The sequence below is a fragment of the Callithrix jacchus genome, chromosome X (assembly GCF_049354715.1).
Source record: "Callithrix jacchus isolate 240 chromosome X, calJac240_pri, whole genome shotgun sequence".
In the NCBI taxonomy this organism is placed as follows: domain Eukaryota; kingdom Metazoa; phylum Chordata; class Mammalia; order Primates; family Cebidae; genus Callithrix; species Callithrix jacchus.
In genome coordinates this window covers 49509079-49534405 of record NC_133524.1, presented here as the reverse complement: position 1 = coordinate 49534405, position 25327 = coordinate 49509079, and the positions used below count along the sequence as shown (strand labels likewise).

General features: G+C 51.9%; 3 protein-coding genes and 1 non-coding gene across 19 annotated transcripts in view; all 4 read left to right on the top strand.

Annotated features, from left to right (window-relative positions):
- GRIPAP1 (GRIP1 associated protein 1) overlaps positions 1-2207 on the top strand; it is a 28947-nt gene extending 26740 nt beyond the window's left edge. For 5 of the 9 annotated variants that reach the window (XM_035289686.3, XM_035289683.3, XM_078363210.1 and 2 more), the window contains 2 exons: positions 655-809; positions 1654-2207. In XM_035289686.3, the coding sequence (XP_035145577.1) occupies positions 655-809; positions 1654-1746 (248 nt within the window). In that variant the 3' untranslated portion in view covers positions 1747-2207. The remainder of the gene's footprint in view (positions 1-654; positions 810-1653) is intronic. The other 4 variants (XM_078363212.1, XM_035289684.3, XM_078363211.1 and 1 more) reach the window with 1 other exon arrangement.
- A 1889-nt stretch (positions 2208-4096) lies between these two features.
- KCND1 (potassium voltage-gated channel subfamily D member 1) lies at positions 4097-11839 on the top strand. 2 transcript variants are annotated; one of them, XM_035288673.3, is made up of 7 exons: positions 4097-4212; positions 5586-6805; positions 8860-9022; positions 9121-9204; positions 9292-9390; positions 9662-9912; positions 10417-11839. In XM_035288673.3, exons 2-7 carry the CDS (start codon positions 5685-5687, stop codon positions 10640-10642), a joined length of 1944 nt encoding a protein of 647 aa, XP_035144564.1. In that variant the 5' UTR covers positions 4097-4212; positions 5586-5684; the 3' UTR covers positions 10643-11839. The 2 variants fall into 2 exon arrangements, with proteins under 2 accessions (XP_035144564.1, XP_035144563.1); XM_035288672.3 differs by having other exon boundaries at positions 4097-6805.
- A 2104-nt stretch (positions 11840-13943) lies between these two features.
- Positions 13944-14048, top strand: LOC118150766 (U6 spliceosomal RNA). Its single transcript, XR_004738911.1, has one exon. It is a non-coding gene; the product is annotated as a U6 spliceosomal RNA (small nuclear RNA).
- Positions 14049-15139: 1091 nt separating this feature from the next.
- The window catches only part of OTUD5 (OTU deubiquitinase 5), a 32562-nt gene continuing 22374 nt past the window's right edge, over positions 15140-25327 (top strand). For all 7 annotated transcript variants that reach the window (XM_078363193.1, XM_035287737.3, XM_035287734.3 and 4 more), the window contains exon 1: positions 15140-16548. In XM_078363193.1, the coding sequence (XP_078219319.1) occupies positions 15955-16548 (594 nt within the window). In that variant the 5' untranslated portion in view covers positions 15140-15954. The remainder of the gene's footprint in view (positions 16549-25327) is intronic.

Genomic DNA, 25327 nt, shown 5'->3' with positions numbered 1-25327 from the left:
CTCCCTTCTGTGCCTTGGCTTCTCTTCTCTCCTCTTGGAACTCAGAGAAGCTACTGACAAGACCATGACCTCTGGAGGAAAGAACAGGAAAGCGCTGTCTCTTGCTCTCGCCTCCTCCCTCTTCTGTCTGTCATCTCTCCACTCTCATTCTCCAGTGTGTCTCTCTGTCTGCTTTCTCCTTTCCTCTCCCTATGCCTCATCTTCCTCTCCCCTTCTCTCCCTTCTCTCTTCCTGTTTCTTTTTCACCCACCTCCTTCATCTTGTCTTGCTGTCTATATTGTTCTATCTCCATACATTTTCTTTCTCTGTATCTTCATTGCTTGTGCTTCTTTCTTTCAAACCTTCTCCTTCACAGATTTTTCTTTATTAATCAGAATCATACCAACCAATATGTGCCGAGGGCTTTCTGTGTGCTCTGTGCTTCACATGCAGTCATGTGCATCTTTCCAGTCCATGAGTTATCCTCATCTCTCAGGGCCGCACAGCTAGTGAGTGACAGAGCTAGGTTTCCTATGTCAAAGCCTCTGCCCTACATGGCGTGGCTTTTCCTGCTCCCTTCTCCCCTAGTATTTGTCTCGCTCTTTTCTCCTCTGGCTCCGCCTGGCTCTCCTCTGGCTCGGCCGAGGGGGTGGTTTTCAGCCTGGGCCCTTGCAGATGTGTCTGTGGCAGCAGGCCACACAGACCGAAGCGGGCTGGGCAGCGTCCTGAGAGACCTTGTGAAGCCAGGCGACGAGAACCTTCGGGAGATGAACAAGAAGCTGCAGAACATGCTGGAGGAACAGCTCACCAAGAATATGCACTTGCACAAGGCGAGTGTGGCCTGCCAGCCTACCCATCTGTTCACCTAGCCGCCTGCCTACCCAGCCACACAGCCCCTGGGTCATCACCCACCCACCCAGCCTGTCCTCCCAGCTATCCTCCTACCCACTCAACTACCCCATCATGCTCTCATCTTCCACCCTCTCATCAACTTACCCATTTGTTCCTTCCATGTACCCGCTCATCCATTTATCTACACATTCACCCAGCCATTTGCCCATCTGTCCATCTACCCAACCTACAACTAATTCATCTCATTGTCTACCTCATGTCCTGCCACCCATTTCCTGACAGATCATTCTCTTATCTACTCATCAGTTGCCCCTTATGTTACCTTTCACCCACCCAGTGGCCTCCCTGCCTACCTGTTGATCTCCATCTGTCCTCTGGACAATTCATTTGTTCGCCTATTTGCCTACGATAGATCCCCCATGGGTCCACGTACCCATCTTTTTGCCCAACCTGTCACCCAAAGACTTACCCCATCTCTGAGAGTCAGAAAGGAGTCAGATCCAGCTCCTGCCTTTGAGAAGTAAGTGCACACTTAGTAGAAGAGCAGGTGGCCAGAGTGGTGGTGTATCCTGCAGCAGCACCATGCCGCAAGAGGTGCCACACTCCCATATCTGTAGCTCCCCACCCATCTTCATGACTTTTGAGCCCAGCCCACTGCTGGTGGCACTGTGAGCTTCTCCAAGTACCTTCCTATCTCAGGCCAGACACAGCTGAGCATTGATTAATGAAGGGGTATGAAGGAAATCACAGATGATACCCTAGGTTTGGCAAGGGAGCAGCCTGTCCCGTTCTCTGACCCCTGATGGTTCATTTGTTTCTTAGGACATGGAAGTTCTGTCCCAGGAAATTGTGCGGCTCAGCAAGGAGTGCGTGGGGTCTCCTGACCCAGACCTAGAGCCAGGAGAAACCAGCTAAAGACCTGCAGGCTGTACCCACACCCTCCCCTTCCTACCCGCTAGGATGCCATTCCCTTGGGCTGTGGTGGGAAAATGAGGGCTGGAGCCAAAATCATATAGGTTAGGAGACTGGACATTAAAGGGGCTAGAGGCCTGACGGTTAGTGTTAATTACCCTGTCTTAGGGCAGAAGCCACTGGGAAGTGGAGATCCTGAGAGAAGAGGCAGGGATTTCTCCTCCTTGGTCCTGGCTCCCAAGGGCTTCTGCCTTCATCTCTGCATGAGCTCTCCTTCCCAGAGACCAACTCTTTTTTTATTTTATTTTATTTTTTAATTTATGTCTGGAGCCTGGCTACTCTGCATTTGGGATTGGGGATGTTGGGTGGGTGTGTGGTCCATGTTCAGCGTTCTTGCAACACGTGCGTGTGTGTATGTAAAGGCTGTGCAGCTAAAATACCATCTGGCCAGACGGGCCCACCCACTTACTGTCTGGTCTCGTTCTTTTCAACCAGGAGGGATGTGCTGGGATTGGGGAGGTTCACACCATTGGAATAGGGAGGGAGGTCTCTGGCTGCAACATTACTCTCTTTTCCCTACCCTTATCCAGCCTGTCTCCATTTACTGCTGACCAACCCCTCAAACTGAGTGGAGCTGAAATACCTGCAGATATGTACATGGGTAGACATGTATGGGATTGTGGGTGTAGATGAGTAGACAGATGGGAGGATGGATAAGTGATTAGATGGACTGATGGATGAATATGTGGACGGTTGCATGGACTGATGATGGATAGGTTGAAAAATAAATGATAGACGTATGTATGTATGGATGGATGGATGGGTGGTTGGATGAATAAATGGATAGATAGATTGGTAGGTGGATAAAGGATGGATAGTGGAGATGTAAATGCACAGGTAGATAATAGGTCTGTGGACAAATGGATGGTGGATGAATTAGGTAGATAGGTGAATGGATGGGTTTACGGACAGGTTGGGAGTAAATGGACCAATGGATAGGGGAATGGATGGATGGGTAGATGAGCTAATGAATGGAAAAGGTAAAGAGTAGGAGAAGAAATGATGAGTGGAGCTATGTATGAACAGAGGTGGGCAGAGGATGTCACCCTGCATGTGTTCTGGGTGGACAGAGATGGGTGGAGGATGGATACATACAGATAGGTTGGTGAATAGTTAGGTGGATGGGGTGAACTTACAAATGGATGAATGAGTGGGTGGGTGGATTAACAACTAAGTGGACAGATGGGTGGGTGGAGAGATGGATAGAGTAATTGGTTGTGTGGGTGGGAGAATGGGTGGATAGGTGGGTGGAGGGATGGATGTAGAGACGGACAAATCAGGAGTGTGCCAAGTGAGCAAATGGAAGATTACATGAGTGGGTAAATTGGATGGAAGGCTAGGCCTGGCCCTGTGATACGATGCCCCCATCATCACACGCCTTTAAGGTTAAGCATCCCTGGTGCTGTGTCCTGTGCCATCACCTTTCACATTGTGTAATGCTCCAAATGACGCTATCAAGTTAGGATAACACTCTCCATCTTACAACTGAGGAAACAATACAAGTCACTTGCTCAAGGATGCAGCAAGTCAGTGGCAAAGCTGGAGTTCGAACCCACTGATAGCCAGCCAGAGGCACTCCATAATCAGTGCTCCTGCCATCCAGAAGCAGAGCCCTCTAGTGGAGGAGGTGTGATTTGAGGCCACTGGATGTGGACAGATAAGGGAGACCCCCCCCTCGGAGTGGGGCCTGCCTGGGAGATGACTTGGTAGGGGCATGGGACCTGGATTGCCCCCTCTACATTCCCTTTACCCTCATTGCATATCTAAAAACAGGAAGTTGCGTGCTCCAGTCCCACAGCCGAAATCTTAGAGCAGGGGCTCTAACCAATGCTGCGTCCCTCAAGGGGCAGCTTTGGAGACTTGGCCATCTGGAGAAACACTCCCCAGCAATTACCCCCGGTTCTCCTGCCCTTCCACAGTCTGGGGGGCAGGGAGGGGACAGCGCTGCATCATTCCCTGTGGCACTCCGCTCTGGGGCCATTAACAGACGCCTCCCCATCGATCGGATCTGCTAAGTGCTGCTGATTCAGGCGAGTGGGGGTGGGGGCCCCTGGGGGCAGAGGGGGTAGGAGCTGGGCAGGAAGAAAGGGGAGTCCAGGAAGGAGGTGGGGAGAATTGGCAAAGTTCCCTGCCACCCCCATTTTCCAGATGACGCGACTGAGGCCCAACCAGCTTTGTAGGAGGCGGAGTCTCCCCAGGGTCCCTCTCTGGCTGTCCTAGGGGAGGGGGCTCGGGGAGCCACGAGGCCCCTCCCTGCCTCTCTCTTCATCTCCCGGCAAGCTTGGAGGGGCGGGGAGAGAGAGCCAGAGGAGGAGGAGAACTCAGGCAGCTCTGCAGAGGGTGCCAGGAGCTCGGGTGTTTGGTACCCCCAGCCCCACCGCTGTTGCTACTGCTGCAGCAGGGACACAGGTGAGGACAGCCCGAGAAGGGGGGGGAGGGGGACCACCACTAGCGCTGTCCTCATCCTTTCCTGGTCCAGCCCCCACACCCTAGCTCATCCTGGGATAGCCCCCAGGGGTCCCACTGGACCTTGTCCTTCCCAGGCCTCCTTCCGGGGACCCCGAGCCCTCCCCCTGCCTATGCCACCACCTTCTCTCCTACGCCTGGCTGTGGTTGCTTCTCTTCCTTCTGCTGCCGCTGCTGCTACTGCCACTGCCCGGCACGCACCGCCAGCCCCTCGGGGTGTGGTTTCCCCAGACCTGCCCCCAACAGTGGTTCCCAGCCTTCTCCCAGCCTCCCCTGCCAGTTTCCTGCAAAGCCCAGGAGCACCCCCTCACTGGAGACACACCCAACTACCTTACAACATCCCACCCCCTCTTACTCCCATTTTGGGGTACCCCCCTTCCTCTTACTTAGTCTTTATAGATCCCCTGGATGCTCTGGGACTGTGCCCAACTTCCTAACATTTGAGTCCTAGTCCCTTGGAATTCCCCAGGCCCCTTTTTCCTCCCTGTAGAACTCCTGAGAGTGTCGACCAGGCTTTCTTGGCCCCTCTAGATACCCACCTCCCCCAGATAACTCTCAGCCTCCCAAAAAATAACCCAGCCCCCGTCTAACTCTTCAGATAATGCCTTCCCCTCTCCAGCCCTACTAGGAGGCCCTGGCCTCTCCTTTGTTCCCCAGAACTCCTGTAGAGTACAGACACCCTCCCCGGGTTATTCTTGGCAGCTCTAGGCACTCCCAAGACACCTTTCAGCCTCTTTACAACCTCCTGGCTCCACACCCACCCCTCGAGATGTACCAGCTCCCTTTCCAGATCCATGAGGGGGCTCCAGCTGTCTTATGCTTCCCCTAGAAGTCTTGAGGGTGCGGACAACCCTCATCACCTGTCTCAGCCCCTCTAGAACCCCCACTTCCAGGCACTCTCAGCCTCTTTCAAGCACCTCAGGTCCCATTTCTATCCCTCTGGATGCCCCAGTCTCTTCTCCAGCCTTGCAAAGGAGTTCCAGGCCCTTCTGCCTTCCCTGAGACTCTTGAGAGTGTAGACAACTCCCCACGTGTGTCTTGGCCCCTCTAGACGCCCCTAGATACCTCCTAGGCACAGGCTGACTCCCTTAGAATCATCTCAGTGTCTCTAAACCGTTCCTCAGCTCCTTCTTGGCCCCATCCCCACACCCTTTTACTGCTCTTCTCCACATCCTCAAGTCCCTTCTCAGTCCCTCAGGACATTGCCCAGGCCCTTCCTAGGCCCTGTAAATGTCCCCCAAGCTCCTGCCCATCTCTCTAGTTCTTCCTTCTGGTTACTCTTGGCCTCTCTAGACACCCCCAGTTTCCTTGTTCAGGTGGCTCAAGGCATCTCCAAGCCCCCACCATCCTGGAGACAGCCACATTCTCCTAAACACCACCCCCGCTAAGTCTCCCTGGGCTTGGGGAGTGGCACGATGGCGGCAGGCCTGGCCACGTGGCTGCCTTTTGCTCGGGCGGCGGCGGTGGGCTGGCTGCCCCTGGCCCAGCAGCCCCTGCCCCCAGCCCCGGGGGTAAAGGCATCTCGAGGAGATGAGGTTCTGGTGGTGAATGTGAGTGGACGGCGCTTTGAGACTTGGAAGAATACGCTGGACCGCTACCCAGATACCTTGCTGGGCAGCTCAGAGAAGGAATTCTTCTATGATGCTGACTCAGGCGAGTACTTCTTTGATCGCGACCCGGACATGTTCCGCCACGTGCTGAACTTTTACCGAACAGGACGGCTCCACTGCCCACGACAGGAGTGCATCCAGGCCTTCGATGAAGAACTGGCCTTCTATGGCCTGGTCCCCGAGTTAGTCGGTGACTGCTGCCTTGAAGAGTATCGGGACCGAAAGAAGGAGAACGCTGAGCGCCTGGCAGAGGACGAGGAGGCTGAGCAGACCGGGGATGGCCCAGCCCTGCCAGCAGGCAGCTCCCTGCGACAGCGACTGTGGCGGGCCTTTGAGAATCCACACACGAGCACTGCAGCCCTCGTTTTCTACTATGTGACCGGCTTCTTCATCGCCGTGTCGGTCATCGCCAATGTGGTAGAGACCATCCCATGCCGCAGCTCTGCACGCAGGTCCTCGAGGGAACAGCCCTGTGGTGAACGCTTCCCGCAGGCCTTTTTCTGCATGGACACAGCCTGTGTACTCATATTCACAGGTGAATACCTCCTGCGGCTGTTTGCCGCCCCCAGCCGTTGCCGCTTCCTGCGGAGTGTCATGAGCCTCATCGACGTGGTGGCCATCCTGCCCTACTACATTGGGCTTTTGGTGCCCAAGAACGACGACGTGTCAGGCGCCTTTGTCACCCTGCGTGTGTTCCGAGTGTTCCGCATCTTCAAGTTCTCCAGGCACTCACAGGGCTTGAGGATTCTGGGCTATACACTTAAGAGCTGTGCCTCTGAGCTGGGCTTTCTCCTCTTTTCCCTAACCATGGCCATCATCATCTTTGCCACTGTTATGTTTTATGCCGAGAAGGGCACAAATAAGACCAACTTTACAAGCATACCTGCAGCCTTCTGGTATACCATTGTCACCATGACCACACTTGGGTGAGTGCAAACTCTGTGTTGGGGGCTGCCCAATCAATTACACTCACCCTTTCTGCAAAATTAGGAAGTTTAAAGGAATGATCTCTTTCTTTTCTTTTCTTTTCTTTTTTTTTTTTTTTTTTGAGACAGAGGTTTATTCTGTCACCCAGGCCAGAGTGCAGTGGCAAGATCTCAGCTCACTGCAACCTGTGCCTCCCAGGTTCAAGTGATTCTCCTGCCTCAGACTCCCAAGTAGCTCGGATTACAGATACATGCCACCACGCCCAGAAAATTTTTGTATTTTTGGTAGAGATGGGGTTTCACCATGTTGGCCAGGCTGGTCTGCAACTCCTGACCTCAGGTGATCCACCCACCTTGGCCTCTCAAAAGTGCTGGGATTACAGGCGTGAGCCACAGTGCCCAGCCTCTTTCTCATTTTGGGCTTCAGTTTGCTCATCTGTATAAACTGAGGGAGCTTGACTTATTCTTCAGATCCCTCCCAGCTCTGACAATGCCTTAATTTTCTAGGTCAGGAGACTTGGGTTCAAGGATTATCTTAGCCGCTGTCTTTCTGTTGATGTCGTTTTCTCGTGGCCTCAGTTTTCTCCTCTGTAAAATGGGAAATGCTGATCCCTTTATCATCTAGAGAGGATTCAATGGCATCACAGTTGTGAAAGTTCTCTGAATGTTTCTGGTGCAGGATACATAGGTGTTGGCTTTCTGGCACCTCTTTTTCTGTTTTGGGGACCCATGTCTCCCAACCTTCTAGAATTGTCTGCTGTGTGGGACACTACTTCTGTGCCTTTGTGATTCCCAGATGTTTCCCAGAACAAGATGTTTTCAGCATTTTTTTTTTGTTGATCCCTGCAGAAGAAACGGTTGGGATAAAAAGTATCAAATGGAATCATCAAACTCATGAGCTTTCTAAAGATATTGTCTAGGGCAGATGCTGTGATCCTTCTCTAAGTTTCCATCACTGGGATTGAGTATACAGTTGGTACTCAGTATTCATTGAAGGAATGACTGAATGAATTGGGTTTGCTCAGTGCCTTCATAGAAGTACAAAAAAAATTGATTTGGGGTTTCTAAAGAGTAGACTTTAATTCTGGTTGGAGGCCCAGGATCAGACCGACAGACAAATACTGAGTCCTTACAGTGGGCTGGAACTGAGTATTTTGATGGCTTTTACTCTATTCAAGTCCTCACAACAACTCTGTGAGGGTGGATGGCTCCTTATGTCTCATAGTTGAGGACACGGTCTGAGATGACACATCACAGAGCGAGCATGGCCAAGTTGGAGAGACTTTTGAGCAGAGTCCTGCATGCTTGAAATGAGTCAAAATACAGAAATAAGGAACAGCCATCCTAGGGCACAGCCCAAGAAAGGGCTTAGAGGCTGAAGACTGCAGAGGCTGTGTTTCTGTGGAGGAGTTCTGATTGGTTCTGCAATCAGAACAAAAGTATGCAGTGTGATCTTTGGCGAGTCAGTTACAGAACGTCCCTGATCTTCAGGGGAGCTCTCTGTGAACAAATTAGTAAGGCTGACTCTGCTCTATCTCTATGGGAGGTGGGTGACATGGAGAAAGGCAGGGGGGTTTCAAGGCTCCTCCCTGTTTTGTCATATGTGGACAGTTATCAAGGATTCCCCTATAGGGGAATGAGAAGGGGTCCTACCGAGACCAGGTAAGACAGAAGCAGCCAAAACCAACAGAACATTCCTCCCAGGACTTGAAGCCCTTCGGCTCGCCTGTGGTGCTGGGACTGTCTCTCCAGGAGGCTGTGTTTACTGCCTGTGAATTCTTCATGCTCCCCTCTGCTTGGTTTTCATAGATTTCCAGCTGACTCAGGTGCTTGGTATATAGCTTGGACAGGGGCAGCAGATGGTAGGGGCTGAGGGCCAGGCCCATTTCTCATTTGGCCCCTCAACATTTTACAGAGCAAGAAACCAAAGCACTCAGAAGGTTTGAGTGCCTGACCAGGGTCACAGAGCTAGTCTGGGTTAGATGGGGTGGAGTGGGGGACTGAGAAGTAGGTGGGCACTTTTCCTGACCTTGACCTACCTCCCCTCACTCCAGCTATGGAGACATGGTGCCCAGCACCATTGCTGGCAAGATTTTCGGGTCCATCTGCTCACTCAGTGGCGTCTTGGTCATTGCCCTGCCTGTGCCAGTCATTGTGTCCAACTTTAGCCGCATCTACCACCAGAACCAGCGGGCTGACAAGCGCAGAGCACAGCAGGTAACCACATTTCCCATCTGAGCACCTCCTACTGTCCGCACCCCAAGCCAGTCTACTTTGGGGCTTACCTCCTGACCCTTTATCTCCTCTCTCTGCAGAAGGTGCGCTTGGCAAGGATCCGATTGGCAAAGAGTGGTACCACTAATGCCTTCCTGCAGTACAAGCAGAATGGGGGCCTTGAGGTGGGTTGGGGTCTAGACTGGGGTTAGGGTGAGCCATGACAGCGGGAGAAGGATGCTGCCCTTACCACTCTGCTCCATCCACTCCAGGACAGTGGCAGTGGTGAGGAACAGGCTGTGTGTGTCAGGAACCGTTCTGCTTTCGAACAGCAACATCACCACCTGCTGCACTGTCTGGAGAAGACAACGGTAAGGCCTAATGTGAGGTGGTATAGCAGAATATAGGGGGGTCCCTCCATGGCCATGCCAGCTCTCTCCCTTGGATGGGAGGCTCACTACAAATTGTGGAAATCACACAGAGCTTCCTGGAAGAGGCTACAGGAGAGCCAAGCCTTGAAGGATGGGCAAGGGAAGGGAAAAGAGCAATTTCCAGAAAGGAGAAAACAGTCTGAGCAAAGGCTTGAGGGTGAGATCAGCTCCCATGGGATGCCCCATGACTCTGCCTCCCTTCTGCCCACAGTGCTATGAGTTCACAGACGAGCTTACCTTCAGTGAAGCCCTGGGAGCTGTCTCACTGGGTGGCCGCACCAGCCGCAGCACCTCTGTGTCTTCCCAGCCAACGGGGCCCGGCAGCCTGCTGTCTTCTTGCTGCCCTCGCAGGGCCAAACGCCGTGCCATCCGCCTTGCCAACTCCACTGCCTCAGTCAGCCGTGGCAGCATGCAGGAGCTGGACATGCTGGCAGGGCTGCACAGGAGCCCTGCCCCTCAGAGGTAAGCAGCCCTCCTACCTGCTAGCCATACCTGGGGAAGCTCAGAGCTTGCACCAGTGGTTTTGAGATTTCATGATTCCAGGCCTAGCAAGTTATACTCGAACCCAAACCCCTCCATGCTGGGAGCTTGGGTTTATCTTGTCTGGAACTCATTCTTCATCTATTTTTTTGTTTTGTTTTGAGACGGAGTCTCAGTCACCCAGACTGGAGTGCAATGGTGTGATCTCAGCTCACTGCAGCTTCCACCTCCTGGGTTCAAGTGATTCTCTCACCTTAGTCTCCCAAGTAGCTAGGATTACAGGCATGTGCCACCATGCCTGGCTAATTTTTTGTATTTAGTAGAGACGGGGTTTTGCCATGTTGGTCAGGCTGAAGACCAACTCCTGATCTCAGGTGATCCACCTGCCTTGGCCTCCCAAAGTGCTGGGTTTACAGGCGTAAGCCATCGTGCCCAGCCTAAAATAACTTTTTAAGAGACTTCCATCTTCTCCACCCTTGTCCACAGCCGCTCAAGCCTCAATGCCAAGCCCCATGACAGCCTTGACCTGAACTGTGACAGCCGGGACTTCGTGGCTGCCATTATCAGTATCCCTACCCCTCCTGCCAACACCCCAGATGAGAGCCAACCTTCCTCCCCTGGCGGTGGCGGCAGGGCCAGCAGCACCCTCAGGAACTCCAGCCTGGGTACCCCTTGCCTCTTCCCCGAAACTGTCAAGATCTCATCCCTGTGAGGGGTAGGCCTGCCCATTCAGAGGGCCCTCTTCATTTCTGGGGACTCCTTTCCAAAGCCATATTTTTGGGAGGCAGAGAGGGGCAGGCTTGGGGACCCCTTCTGCCCCCCACTGAGAACTATGCAATGGAGTTTTGTGAAATGGTCCACATGGTGGGGAAGTAGCCAGGGAATGGGAAACTTCCCCCCATCCCAGACATTTTTCCTGGTGGGAGCTGAAGCACTGGGCTTCCACAGGCTCCTGGCCTCCTAGCCCCAGCACTCTGGGAATGGCCCCTCTCTCCCAGCTGGACTCCTGCATGCTCCTCCCCTCAGGCTCTCAAATGAAGGTAAAGCTTTGATCCAACATCTGAGCTCTGGCCTAAGAAGGAGAGTTGAGATTTCCTTCTCCCTCCAGCTGGGATATGGAGCTTTGGAGGTTCAGAGAAGAGAACCCTCACCTTTGATCTTGCCTCTAAGCGAGGTCCTCACCCTCCATCTAGCCCAACAATTCCAAGATTCCGAAGCTTGGAATGCAAACACAGGCTTCATGGGCTATGGCCTCTGCAGTGACCTGCCATCCCCAGGCCTTGCCTGAGGGGTCAGGCTTCCTCTCCCAACACACATTCAGATAGCACAAACTTCACCATCCCCTTCCCTGGCTGCTGGAAATGGGACCCTGCAACACTATCCTCTGCTGGGCCCACAGCAAACTCTAGCAATAGCAGCTGCTGCCGTGTCATTATGCAAAGCCTCTGACCAGTTTGCTGCAGCATTTACATCTGCCCTGATCAGGGGGCCACCTCTAACTACTCTTCCTCCTCTCTTCTCTGGTTTGCTTCCTTCCTGGGGTGGGCTGGAGTCTGGACTGGCTGAGATAAGAGCCTGGCAGCCAGCAAGAGCTGGGCGGTGTTTGGAGATCATGGGCTGATTCCATGTTCTTGGGCAAGAGTCCAGAAGCATTGGGGGCTCAGGCCTGGGATGTTCCTGAACTTGGGAGTTACAGGAGACAGGAGGAACTTCTTGATCTCCTCCTCCTCTCTTACAATTCCTTTTCACATACTCCTTTCTTCTCTCTCAAGTCACCTTCCAGAACTCTGCTCTCAGGCTGAAATCTGGTATCATCTCAGGTTCCCTGTCCCCAGCACTGTCCCCATGGAGCTGGCGGCTGACAAAGATGTAGTTTCCATCAGTCAATAAAACCTGAGAGGAGAGATGAGGACTGAGTATCTCCTGGCTCTGTGGGTTTGGGGGCTGGGTTGGGCTGGAGGGGTTGAAAACACTCTGATTTTGATCCCTTTTAGCTAGGAGAAGGGTTGGTATGGGTCAAGGTATGGGAGATGGATGGTTGGTGATATATTCTGGAAGATGGGAATCCAGGAGTAATGGAAGAACGTGGTTTGAAGAGTCCATCTACAGTCAGTGAGGAAGGCCAGGGAGTCCTGAGACATTCCTCCTTGTATATCATCTGCTCCAGTCTCCTCATTCACAGATGGGGAAACTGAGGCCCAGAGAAACACATAAGTTGGTTAGAGGAGACTTAAACCCAGGCTTCCTGACAGCAAACAACTCTGAATGTAACCCTAATAAAAGCATCTCTTGGTTTGGTAAATTTCCCTTCCTTGTGGGCACCCCCTACATTCTCTCTTCTGGGCTACTGGCTATACCAGGTTAGTGTGTGGCTGAGTTCTGTAGAGCACTGAGCAGACAGACCATGGATTCAGGTTGACCTGGGTTTCAATCCCTGGGTGAGAGAATCATTTACCTTCTCTTGCATAGGTTGCTAATCTGTGAAACAGGGATAATTTATTTAGTCACCAAATATTTATTAACTTCCATCATGTGCCAGCCCTAGGGATACAAAGATGGGCAAAGTAGACATTGTCTCTGATGTAGAGTTGAGCATGGAAGGCAGACAATTAAGTCATTACAACATGGTGTGGCAGAACTAAGATCCCTGTGTTATGGAAGCATGCAGATGGCAGGAGAACCTAACCTGGCCAACACACAAGGAATGAGTTGGAGTTAGCCAGGCAGCAAATGAAAGGATGCAATGTTCTAGACAGAGAGAACAGCATGTGCAATGACCTGGAGGTTAGAGAGTGAGCTCAGGCCTTCAGGGAACTGAAAGTAGTTCAGTCCAGCTAGGGAGGAGAGTGCGAGGCTGTGAGGAGAGGAAGGATGGAGAGGTAGGCCAGATAACAAAAGGCTTTGGAAGCTATGACGCAAATTTTGAACTTCATCCTAAGGACAGTGGGGACCTCTAAAGGCTCTTAAACAGAAAAGTCATAATGAAGTTTGTTTCAGAAGGATCATTCTGTTTGTGAAGAGTGGATATAAACAGTCCTGGAAGGAAGAAAAGTAGGGAGGAGGCTTTCATAGTAGTCCAGGTGGTAGGTGACAGTGGCTTGGACCAGAGTAGTGGCAGTAGAATTGGAGAATCTAGAGATTTGGGAGGTAGAATTGGCAGGATTTGGGATTAACAGGCATGTGGGAATTGAGGAAGAGGGAGCAGTCAAGGTTGACCCCCAGGTTATGGCTTGAGCAGTGGCTGGATGGGAGTACTATTCCCTGGTAAAGGGAACATCAAAGCTTTTAGCACTCAGTGCTAGGTACATAGTAAGTACTTGGTGAAAGGTAGCCATGATTACTATCATGAGTTCAGTTTTAGATGTGTAATGAGTAGAATATATGGGGCTGGAGTGAGATGATCATGAGAAGATTCAATATGATAATGTGCATAGGTATTTGGCACAGAGCCCTGAACACAACAGGCTCGGTAAACATGAAAGTCCCCTCCTCCCATTAAGTCTCATGAGCAGAAAACACTACTAGAGCCCATTTATTACTTAATGCCTTTCAGGGAAGAACTTCAACTAGGGTTAATATCTGAAGGGAATCAAAGCCCTATTCAAAACAGCTTTCCCATGGTCTCTTTCAGTCGACCTGTTGTATGGTTTGTCTCCTAAGACTGGAAGTGAACTCTTAATACCTTCTTGGTTCATCAGCTCATCTGAACCCCATAACCATTCCCTGAGATAGTATGGGCAGGCATTATCATTCCCGTTTTAAATATGGGTAATCCCAAAAGCAACACAATGAGTTCCTCAAGGTCTTAGTTGGTGATGGTCCATCTGTGCCCGGAACTGAGATCTTTCTGGCTCCAAAGCCTGGGGTCCTTCCACTGTACCACCATGCAGACTACTTTATTAAACACGTTCTATGTGGTGGGCACAGCACCAGGCCCTTTACAAGCATTAATCTCTGATCCTCAGATTGGAATTATCATTGCCAATTTATTATAGAGTGGAAATTGAGGATGGGTGCTCGCTTCCCAGCACATATACTAAAATTAGAACGATAGAGAAGATTAGCATGGCACCATTTGAAAGGATGACACGCGAATTTGTGAAGCGTTCCATTAAAAAAGTAAACAACAGGCCGGTGCGGTGGCTCACGCCTGTAATCCCAGCACTTTGGGAGGCCAAGGCAGGCGGATCAGGAGGTCAGGAGATCGAGACCATTCTGGCCAACATGGTGAAACTCCGTCTCTACTAAAATACAAAAAATTAGTCAGGTGTGGTGGTGTGCACCTGTAGTCTAAGCTACTCGGGAGGCTGAGGCAGGGGGATCCCTTGAACCCGGGAGGCGGAGGTTGCAGTGAGCGGAGATCGCACCACTGCACTCCAGCCTGGCGACAGAGAAAGACTCCGACTCAAAAAAAAAAAAAAGTAAACAACAACAATTGAGGACGGAGTGGATGCTAAATGACTTGCCAAAGATCACTCAGACAAGAAGGGCAGAGCTAGGATTAGTGTGTAGCTCTCCAGCCACTCAATAGCAGGGATTTTTGCCAACCCCATTGCGAGACGCTGACTGGTGACAGAGGTGGTTCATAAACCTCGATCGACCCAGGCAAACTTAGTTTTAGAAAAAGGCTAGGCTTGGCCAGGCACGGTGACTCATGCCTGTAATCCCAGCACTCTGGGAAGCTGAGGCGGGAGGATCCTTTGAGCCCAGGAGCTGTAGATCAGCCTGGCAACGTAGCGAGACTTTGTCCCTACAAAAAAAGTGAAAAAATAAATTAGCCGGGCGTGGTGGTGTGCACCTGTGGTCCCAGCTATTCGGGAGGCTGAGGCGGGAGAATCGCTTGAACCTGGGAGTTGGAGTCTACAGTGAGCTATGATCGCGCCACTGCATTCCAGCCTGGGCGACAGAGTGAGACCCTCGTCTCAATTAGGAAACAATTAAAAATAAAAAGGCTGGGCCGCTCCTGCGCACTAGCCATAGGGGCGGGGAGGTCACCGCGAGGGCGAGAGTGCTGTGTCGCCAGAGAAGGCGTGTCTGTTTCCCAAACAACCACTGTCCCCACGGTGCCTGTCGGTCCCAAGGTTGGTCGGTATGACGGGAGTGACGGCGTCTCTTAACCAATCACCGCAGAACTTAAGCTGTTGCTGGGGTGAAGCGGTGTCCACCTCCCCCGGAAGGGTATTTGCAGGGGGGTAATATCGGAAGTGACGCTCGAGAGGAATGCTGTGCTCTGGACTGTTGATGTTTTCCTGTCAGTCCGGCTGACAGCGTTCAAGTTGGAAGCCTGGAGGGGAGGCGTTTTTCCTTTCGTAGGTGAAACAGGCCACGCTGTCCGTCCACAGTTACGACGCCTGCAAGTGAGAGCTTCGGGGAGAAAAGTAAAGAGCAAGACGGGACCGACAGCAAGAAAGGCTGGGAACGAGGGTGTCGACTTTGACTGAAATTTGAGACGGAGGGCACCGGAGGGCAAGCACTCGCCTCTGATTGGCCCGTGGGCGTCGTCGGGGACCCACGCAGCTGCTCAATTGGTTGGTGTTAGCAATTGTTGTGGCAGCGGCGACGATTTTGCCCACGTACTTCGAGCGAGGGGCGGGGCTGTGCCCTGGCACGCGTGCGCAGCGCCCCGGGGCCCCACCCGGTAGTGCAAGAACCTGCGAGGGGGCGGAGTGAAGAGGTGCTTGTTTTGGTTCTGTCTCCTTTGAAGCAGAAGGCCAGAACGAGCGTAGCAATAAACTTGCTGGACTTGGAGAGAAGGCTACGACAAATTCGCCGCACTGCCTTCATCTTGGACTTCACATCCGGGTTCTCCCGGCGTGACCCGCGCGCCGTCGCCGCCACTGTCGCCGCCGCCACTGCCACCGCCGCCGCCGCCGCCGCCGCGGGTTCTCGGACCGGTGCCGCGATCTCTTTATCCGGGTCTCGCCGTTCCCGTCGTGCTTCGCGCACTACACTAGCCCCCTCATCCGGGTTCTCTCCCGGCGTGCTCTGCGCCGGGTTTGCTGGGGGGCACTCGGCGGTGAAGCCATGACTATACTCCCCAAAAAGAAGCCGCCGCCTCCCGACGCCGACCCTGCCAACGAGCCGCCGCCGCCCGGGCCGCTGCCCCCGGCGCCGCGGCGCGGCGGGGGTGTGGGCGTGGGCGGCGGCGGCACGGGCGTGGGCGGCGGCGATCGCGACCGTGACTCCGGCGTGGTGGGGGCCCGTCCTCGAGCTTCGCCACCGCCTCAAGGCCCGCTACCAGGACCACCGGGCGCTCTTCACCGCTGGGCACTGGCCGTGCCGCCTGGTGCAGTGGCGGGCCCTCGGCCACAACAGGCTTCTCCACCTCCTTGCGGGGGCCCAGGTGGGCCCGGCGGCGGGCCCGGTGACGCGCTGGGCGCAGCGGCGGCGGGTGTGGGTGCCGCGGGCGTGGTGGTGGGTGTGGGTGGTGCCGTAGGCGTGGGCGGCTGCTGCTCTGGGCCTGGCCACAGCAAGCGGCGACGTCAAGCTCCCGGGGTTGGCGCAGTTGGCGGGGGTAGTCCCGAGCGTGAGGAGGTCGGCGCAGGCTACAACAGTGAGGACGAGTATGAGGCTGCTGCAGCACGCATCGAGGCTATGGATCCTGCCACTGTCGAGCAGGTAAGAGCTGTGGGGTGATGGGTGGGCGGCTACGGTAGATGGGACCCCCACACTGTGAAGGTACCCGAAGGCTGTTTGAGATCTCCCCAAGGGATCTAGGCCTTTTCACTGGGCCTGACAGTCTTCTCTCGTGGTAGAGGTGTGAGACACCTTCTTTCCCCCCGTCTAGGGATTTGGGGCTAGAGGCCTACGGTGAAGTGGCAGACTTCCAAAGAGGACCTCGTAGAGATCCGAGGCCTCTTTTAGGGTCTGTAGTCGTCATTCCAGTTCCTGGGACCTCATCTTGTAGGGCCAATAGGTGGGAATTCTCCAAGAGACACAGGTAGGATCGAGCCCCTCTTGAACAGGAGTCTCAGGTTTCCCAAGAGACCTAGGTCTGTGTTCAGTGGCTTAAGAGCTCTTTTTCTCTGGGATAGAAGTTTGAGATTAGCCCTCTAGGGAAATCAAATAAAGTAGAGACCCCAGAGATGGGGTATGAACATCCCCAAGGAACCTAAGCCCCTTCAAGAGTCTGAGACACTCTGCATATAGGACAACCGTCTCCGCTTTGCTGGGTAATAGAACACAGGACCACTGAATAGCCAGACCTGAGACCTCAAGGGTCCTAACTCTGTCTTCAGGGGCCTGAGAATTCCTCTTCTAGAATCAAGGTCCTGATAAACACATAACGCCCTCTTTAAGGAGAGGGGTCTTCTAAGCTTTTTCCAGAGATATAAAACTTTTTGCAGGAAGATGATTCCCTTGCCCTTGGGGTCAGGGGCCAAAACCAACACCCAAGGACCGGCAGCTTTACTTGAGTACATGAGACTCATCCTCTTTCTGAGTGACAAAGGTCTTCATTTTCTATCAGTGGCCTGCAACCTACCTCTTTGGAGACAAGGGCCAGAACCTCTCTTCAGAATATTAAGCTCCCTGTAAGAAGAGATGGGCCCTCAAAGCCCCCACCTCCCACCAAGGGCCTGAAGCTTCTTCAGGAGAATGAGACTCAGAGGGTTGGATCCTAGGGCCTAAGATCTACCTTCTTACAGACTGAGGTGTTTTTTTTTTTTTTTTTTTTGAGACAGGGTTTCACCATATTGGTCAGGCTGGTCACGAATTCCTGACCTCAGGTGATCCACCCGCCTCAGCCTCCCAAAGTGCTGGGATTACAGGCGTGAGCCACTGCATCTGGCCCTGGACTGAGGTTTTTAGGGACTGAGTCTGAGGCCTCTTCAGGGGCCTGGTGCCCCGCTGCAGAGGTGAAGTCTTTAGGAGACCCTTCTTGAGACTGGTATCTGAGTGGTTTTGGGGGTCTCAGACTCCCCACTCCACAAGGATATGTGACCCTTTTACCTCAGTTATAAGGGACTGAAACATACCTTGGGGATACAATATCCCATCTTCTCTCTGTGACAGTAGTTTGAGGCCCTTCCCCCTTGGGCCTAAGCTTCTTGTCAGAGACACACGACCCATGTCTTGAGAACTTGAGCCTGAGACGACTACTCAGGGGACATGGGCAACATAGAATCCCAGAGATGATGTCTGGGGCCTCCCTATGGATCTCTGCCTACCTTTAAGGGCCTGAGAGCCACTCTACCAAGGACTCTTGAGTTTTCCTTCAGGGACAGGAGATTCGTACATACCCTGGTGACTTCTGTTTCTAGAGGTAAGGTCTGAGCTTCCTTCTCAAGAAACTTGAGATGTACCCCTGAGAAACAGGAGGACTCCTCCCCCAGACCTGACCCCTGAGACCCTTTCCTTGGGGCATGGATAAAGGATCCCTGTGGAACAGGGTCCTGAGTCTACCCCCAGGGTTTGAATCCTACCTCAGGTGTGCGAAGGCCTGTTCCTCTCCTTAGGAGCTGATTTCTAAAACTGCCCTGAGGGTACTGTCACCTCACCTCAGACAACGTACAGACACCCCAGTCATAGGGGTCATTTAGGGACATAAGATTTCCTCCCTCGGGGACTTTGGGCCTCAGATTCCAACTCCCCTTGGGGATATGAATAGGGTAGGATTCTGAGGAAAAGAGTCTGGGGCCGAGCTTTTGCTCTGGGACAAGAGATCCTTTGCCTTAGGGACAGGGGCCTGGCTCCCACTTGGGCATGAGGCTCTCCTCCTACCACACTAGGCAATCCTTTCTGTCCAGGGAGAGAAATGTAAGGTCATCCTCTCCCATTGGACAGATGGACCTGGATGCTCTTCAGGGTCATATGAACCCCATATTCTGAACCCCCTTGTGGCCAGGGCCAAGAGGGTCCTCCTACTTTCTGTGAGAAGATTGTCCCGTCCTCAAGACATGGAGTGTGGAGCCTCCCCTCTGAAACCAGAAGTGATTCTGAGTCTCTCCCTGACCCAGTTATGCTTGCTTCTCACCTCTAGGTCATGTAATAAGTTCTGAACTGCTTTTGACAAGCTTTTTTCTTTCCAGAGACAGGAAAGGGGTTTGGGACATTGCCACTCAAGAAACTCTCCTCCCACATTCCTTTTCCCTTTGGCTCAGGTAAATCTGTAATTCACAGGGGCCCCAAGCCTTGTCTGGAGCCCCTTGTTCTTGTTCCCTTCCTCCCATCATTCTAGCACTATAAGCCATCTGTACTCAAGGGTCAGGACCAGTTATTTCTTCTCTCTCTGGTCAGATAGTTTCTCTCCTCCCACAGAAGCAGGGAGTGATACATCACTGGTCTCAGGGACAGAGGAAGAACATCCTGTGCTGGCATGATAACTCAAAAACACCTCCTTACTCCCCCTCCCTTGAGATATATCCCTGGTTCCAGGTACAAAGAAAAAACATCTTGTGCTGCCATTGTAACTCAGAAACACCACCTTATGCCCCTTGCAGTCCCTCCCTTATACTTGTCTTCACAAGAACATAGGAGTAAGCTGGGCATAGTGCTGTGTGCCTGTAGTCCCAGCTAGTTGAGAGGCTGAAGCAAGAGGATCACTTGAGCCCTGGAGTTCAAGACCTGCTTGGGCAACATAGCGAGACTTCATCTTTATTTAAAAAAACAAACAAAAAAAGGCTGGGCGTGGTGGCTCATGCTTGTAATCCCAGCACTTTGAGTGGCAAGTGGATCATTTGAGGTCAGGAGTTCAAGACTAGCCTGGCCATCATAGTGAAACCCTGTCTCTACTAAAAATACAAAAATTTGCTGGGTGTGGTGGCATGCACCTGTAGTTCCAGCTACTTGGGAGGCTGAGGCAGGACAGTCGCTTGAACCTGGGAGGTGGAGGTTGCAGTGAACCAGGATCATGCCACTGCGCTCCAGCCTGAGTGACAGAGTGAGAATCTGTCTCAAAAAAAGAAAAAAAAAATCACATTCTATGGGCTCATGAAACCTGCCCTTCCCAATGACAGAGAAGAGGCTTTCTGTCCCTGTGCTTCTTGGGACAAAGATGATCTTCTCCCTTTCTCACCTGGTCCAACTGGAGAACTTTTGGGGATGAGAAGAGGGAACATTCCTCCTACCACTGCAGTATTGGTCCTAAGGGCTGTTTGTAGCCTGGAGATGAGTTGGATCCCTTGGAAAGAGAGGGAGTTGTTGAGAGGGAGTCTGGATGGTGATCCTGGTCCTGGTTCTGACTACTTGGGCTTCCTCATTGTCCTGATTTCTCTGAATGTATCTCTACTCCCTTTAGGAGTCTTTTTGGTACCCTGGGGTCCAGGTGCTGGGTGGGTGGTGGTGATAAGGGTTACCAGGCATGGTTGCCTTGCTGAGAGCCTGCTCTATGAAAAGGTCAGCCTGTAAGCATCCTGAGTTTGGAGATCCCACAAAGAGCTCTTTGAGAAGGGGCATATGAACTGAGGTGGTAGAAGAAGCTGAGCGTGGTACCATAGTTGTTGCCTGGGTTCCAACTCTGGGTCTTTCAGGGCTTTGCTGGGTGCACCAGGGTAGGTTCTACCTATGCTCTCTGGGCCTCAGTTTCCTTACTGGTCAAGCAGGATGCTGGTGAGGTGTTGTTTAGCTTTGGGATTTTAGGGAACTCAGTCCAAAGCTCTCTGGACCTGGAGGTGATAAAGAATGATGGATGTCTCTTGAGGAGGAACTGGGTTTCTCCCCTCTCTTCCTGGCTCCTCTGTTCCCTATCAGCCATCCAAGCTTGGTGGGCAGGACAAGCAGCCTGTTTCGTATGAGGCTCAGGGTTGAAGAATAGCCATTTTTTGTGGGCAGCCGTGTTGTAGTGAACAAGCTCGGTGGGATTTCCTGTCCGGAGGCCTGTTGGATAATGGTGTAGAAAGGTAGAGTTGTGTGTGGAGTTTGGGCTTTCGGAGCAAGGCAAGCTTTGAGCCATCATCCCTCAATTCTTTCATCACCTTCCAGACCTCAGTGTCTCCTCCTTACCTACTTTATAGCTTTAGGCAAACTACTTCCCCCCTTAGCTGCCTTTTTTGCAGAAGTTCATTCATGTCCAGGTGTGAGTATGTGACCTTGCTCACCTTGGACCTTGGTGGGTTCTTCGTCTTGGCCAGAATGGACAGTTTGCCCCAGGGTCATCTTGATTCTTCCTAGACGACTTTGTCCACTCCTAGTAACCTATCTTTGGTAGCAGAAGCCCTTCATTTGGCATCTAGGAACCTGCTGATTTCTTGGGCTCTTCTTACCCCACCTGGAATTGGGTAGCTAGCTGGTAGGGAAGCAGGAAAGGGTCGCTGCCCAGGCAACGTGGATGTAAGTCCTGATTCTGCAGTAAGTTTTTTTGTGGTCTTCAGGCAGTTCCCTTTTCTGGGTCTTGGTTTCTCCCTCCATGAAATGGGTAGTGGTGATGAGGGAGGTTAGACTCACTGCTCTGAAGTAAGTTGTAGTCTTTTCTTTAATTCCCTGCTGCCACTCCCCTCACCTTACCTGCAAGTTTTAAGTGGGACCTCTTGACCTTTGGGGGTTGTGCTAGAACATTTCAAGCAGTGTTCAGCATCCTCCTTGGCTGATGCTGAGCCCTTGGATGTGTTTCTTTTAACAACTTTAATGAGATGTAATTCAATTACCATACCATTTACCTATTTAAAGTGTACGATTTAGTGGCTTTTAGTATATTCACAGATCTGTGACTACAGTCAATTTTACATTTTCATCACCTTAAAGAGAAATCCTGCACTCCTTAGCTATCATCCTCCAATTTCCTTATCCCCTTCTTGCCTCTGGCAACCACTAATTTACTTTATGGCTTGATTGATTTGTCTATTCTGGATGTTTTATGTAAATGGAATAATATGCAGTTATTTGTTACTTGTTTTTTTTCAGTTAGCATAGTATGTTCGAGGCTTATCCACGTTGTAGCATGTATCAGTACTTCATTCCTTTCTACTGCTGAATAGCAGGATAACAGGATCTTGGTTTTTGTTTTGCCTTTTTTTTTTTTTTTTTTGAGACAGAGTCTCGGTTTGCCACCCAGGCTGGAGTGCAGCAGCTTGATCTCGGCTCACTACAACCTCTGCCTCCCGGGTTCAAGTGATTCTCCTGCCTGAGCCTCCCAAGTAGCTGGGATTACAGGCCTCTGACACCACGCCCGGCTAATTTTTGTATATTTAGTAGAGATGGGGTTTCACCATGTTGACAAAGCTGGTCTTGAACTCCTGACCTCAGGTGATCCATCCTCCTCGACCTCCCAAAGTTCTGGGATTACAGGTGTGAGCCACCATGCCTGGGCAATCTTGGGGTTTTTTAATTCCCCTCCCCTCAGTGGCCTAGCCAAAGGTTGGGGCCTTGCTCTTCTTCCCTTCTGCCCTGGAGGGGTTGTGTTGGTCCTTAGAGCTCAGTGTGTCTGTGTTTCTCTTTGGATGGGTTGCCTGTGTTTTGTCCATGGAGCCAGGCTAGTGTTCCTGGGTGCTTTGCTGGAGGGGGTGGTCTTGGCACCAGGGCTGCTGAGACAGAACTGTGAATCCCAGAATACTAAATACCTCTTGGCCATGGGCTCTGGGAAGACATCTGTCCATGAGCTGCCACTGCTGCTGCCATCTTTTTTCCCCTCCCCACTTCAGTAGCAGCTCATCCATCCATAGGCAGAGTCAGTAGTTTCCCAGGCTGAGCGGGGAGATTCCAGGGCCCTGCTGCCTTAATTCTAACCTCTCACCCTGGAGGATACTAGGTAGGTGGATCCTGAAGAGTGGGATCCATGCCATGTTGTCTCACAGCCGTGAGGCCCTAGGGCTCAGACACCAAGGAGTGCTACCAATGGGGGTGTGTTTCCTGTGGCTGCTGTGATATTACCACAGACTGGGCGGTTTAAAACAACAGAAGTTGGCTGGGTACGGTGGCTTACCCCTGTAATCCCAGCAGTTTGGGAGGCCAAGGCGGGTGGATCATGAAGTCAGGTGTTCAAGACCAACCTGGCCAAGATGGTGAAACCCCCATCTCTACTAAAAACACAAAAATTAGCCAGACATGGTGACAGCGCCTATAATCCCAGCTGCTTGGGAGGCTGAGGCAGAGAATTGCTTGAATCCGGGAGGCGGAGTTTGCAGTGAGCCAAGATCCTGCCACTGTACTCCAGCCTGGGCAACAGAGTGAGACTCCATCTCAAAAACAGACAAACAAAAAATACAAAAGAATTTTATTCTCTCACAGTTCTTGAGGCCATAAGTCCAAAATTAGTTACACTATATCCAAATCAAAATGTTGCCAGGACCATACTCCTGGAAGCTCTCAAGGAGAATTCAGACCTTTTCTAGCCTCTCACGGCTGCCAGCATTCCTTGGTTTATGTTATGGCTGCATCATTCTAATCTCTGCCTCCATCTTCAGCATCGCCTTCTCTGTATATGTGGTTTCCTCTTCTGTTCTTATTAAATTTCTCTCTGTCTCTCTTTTATAAGGATACTTGTAATTGCATTTACTTCCTACCTGATACTCCAAGATAACCCCCCATCTCCAGATTTAATAATGTAAGTTAATTACATCTGCAAACACCTCCCCTTCCCCTTTCCCTTCCCCTTCTTCTCCTTCTTCCCTTTCCTTCCCCTCTTCTGACAGGGTCTTACTCTGTCACCTAGGCTGGAGTGCAATGGCGCAGGCTTGGTTCACTGCAACCTCCACTTCCTGGAATCAAGTGATCCTCTAGCCTCAGCCTCCCAAGTAGCTGGGACCACAGGTGCGAGCCACCACGCCCGGCTAATTTTTTATTTTTGTTTGTTTTTGAGACGGGGTCTCGCTCTGTCGCCCAGGCTGGAGTGCCATGGTGTGACCTTGGCTCACTGCAACTTCCACCTCCCAGGTTACAGCAATTCTCCTGCCTCAACCTCCTGAGTAGCTGGAATTACAGGCGCCTACTACCACGCCTGGCTAATTTTTGTGTTATTAGTACATATGGGGTTTCACCATGTTGGCCAGGCTGGTCTCGAACTCCTGACCACAAATGATCCACCTGCCTCAGCCTCCCAAAGTGCTGGGATTACAGGCGTGAGCCACTGCGCCTGGCCTGTATTTTTTGTAGAGATGAGATTTAGCCATGTTGCCCAAGCTGATCTTGAACTCCTAAGCTCAAAGCAATCTGTCTGCCTTGGCCTCCCAAAGTGCTGGGATTACAGGCATGAGCCACCACACCTGGCCCTACGTTTTCATTATAAGGTAGCATTTACATGTTCCAGGGGTGTTAGGGTTTGATATCTTTGCGTGGCTATTAATCAGCCTACTACAGAGGCTTTTTTCCCATCCAAGGAAGGGAAAGGAACTCATTAAATGGTCTCTTCCCTTCAAATATTAGAGGGGAAGCCCTTAATATTTGAGTCTGCCCAGCATCCCTATTATTGGGAGGCTTGGTGTCCCCATTCACAGATTGGAAAACTGTGGCTCAAAGCAGTTCATCACATGGCTAATAATTGGTGGAGCTAGATTGGAACCCAAGTCAGTTGAGTTCCACAGCCTGCTCCAACTTTACTTGGGCCTTTAGACCACTAGGTGACAGAATCTTGCCTCAGCTCCTGGGATCCTCTGGTGTTAGAGAGCTTTACTCAGCCTTTTTGTGGAGGCTCAGAGATAGGGAGGGACTTTCCCACAGGCTTTGCAATGGGTTTACAAGGTTCACAGCCTGGACTTGACCTCCTCAGGCAAGGGCACTGTTGGAGCTTAAACTTATCTATGGCTGAGCTACCTCCTACCCCTAACTCCTACCAGCCCTTCCTAAGCAACGTTTTACCCCCAAAGGGAGAAAGAGAAAGGCCAGAGCCCAAACTCTTCAGGCTGCTGATGCCAAAGCCAGTGGGTGGCTAGCAGTCCAGCCTCTAGATCCAGGCCTGGATGCCAATTTGACTGGCCCAGGACCCAAACCCTGCTGTACAAGGGGCCTACTTGGGTCTCTTTAATTTTTAGAGACAAACAAGGATATTTCATGAGTGGACTGCAAGATATGTCCTTCATGCTGTGGCTTGTGGGAGCCTTCCCTGTTGTCTCTACACTAGACTTTGCTGGTATCCAAACTCCAGCTCCTTTCTCTTTCTGCCTTTATTTTTGTTTTTTATTTTTTTGAGACAGTCTTGCTCTGTTGCTTAGCCTGGCTGGAGTGCAATGGCACAATCTCAGCTCACTGCAACCTCCACCTCCCAGGTTCAAGTGATTCTCCTGCCTCAGCCTCCCGAAGAACTGGGATTACAGGCACACGTCACCACGCCCAGCTGATTTTTTGTATTTTTAGTAGAGATGGGGTTTCGCCGTGTTGGCCAGGCTGGTCTCAAACTCCTGACCTCAGGTGATCCACCCACCTTAGCCTCCCAAAGTGCTGGGATTACAGGCATGAGCCATCACGCCCAGCCTCCTTTCTGCCTTTGTAAAGTGTGGGTAATGTTTCCTGCCACCTGGGCTGTGGTCAG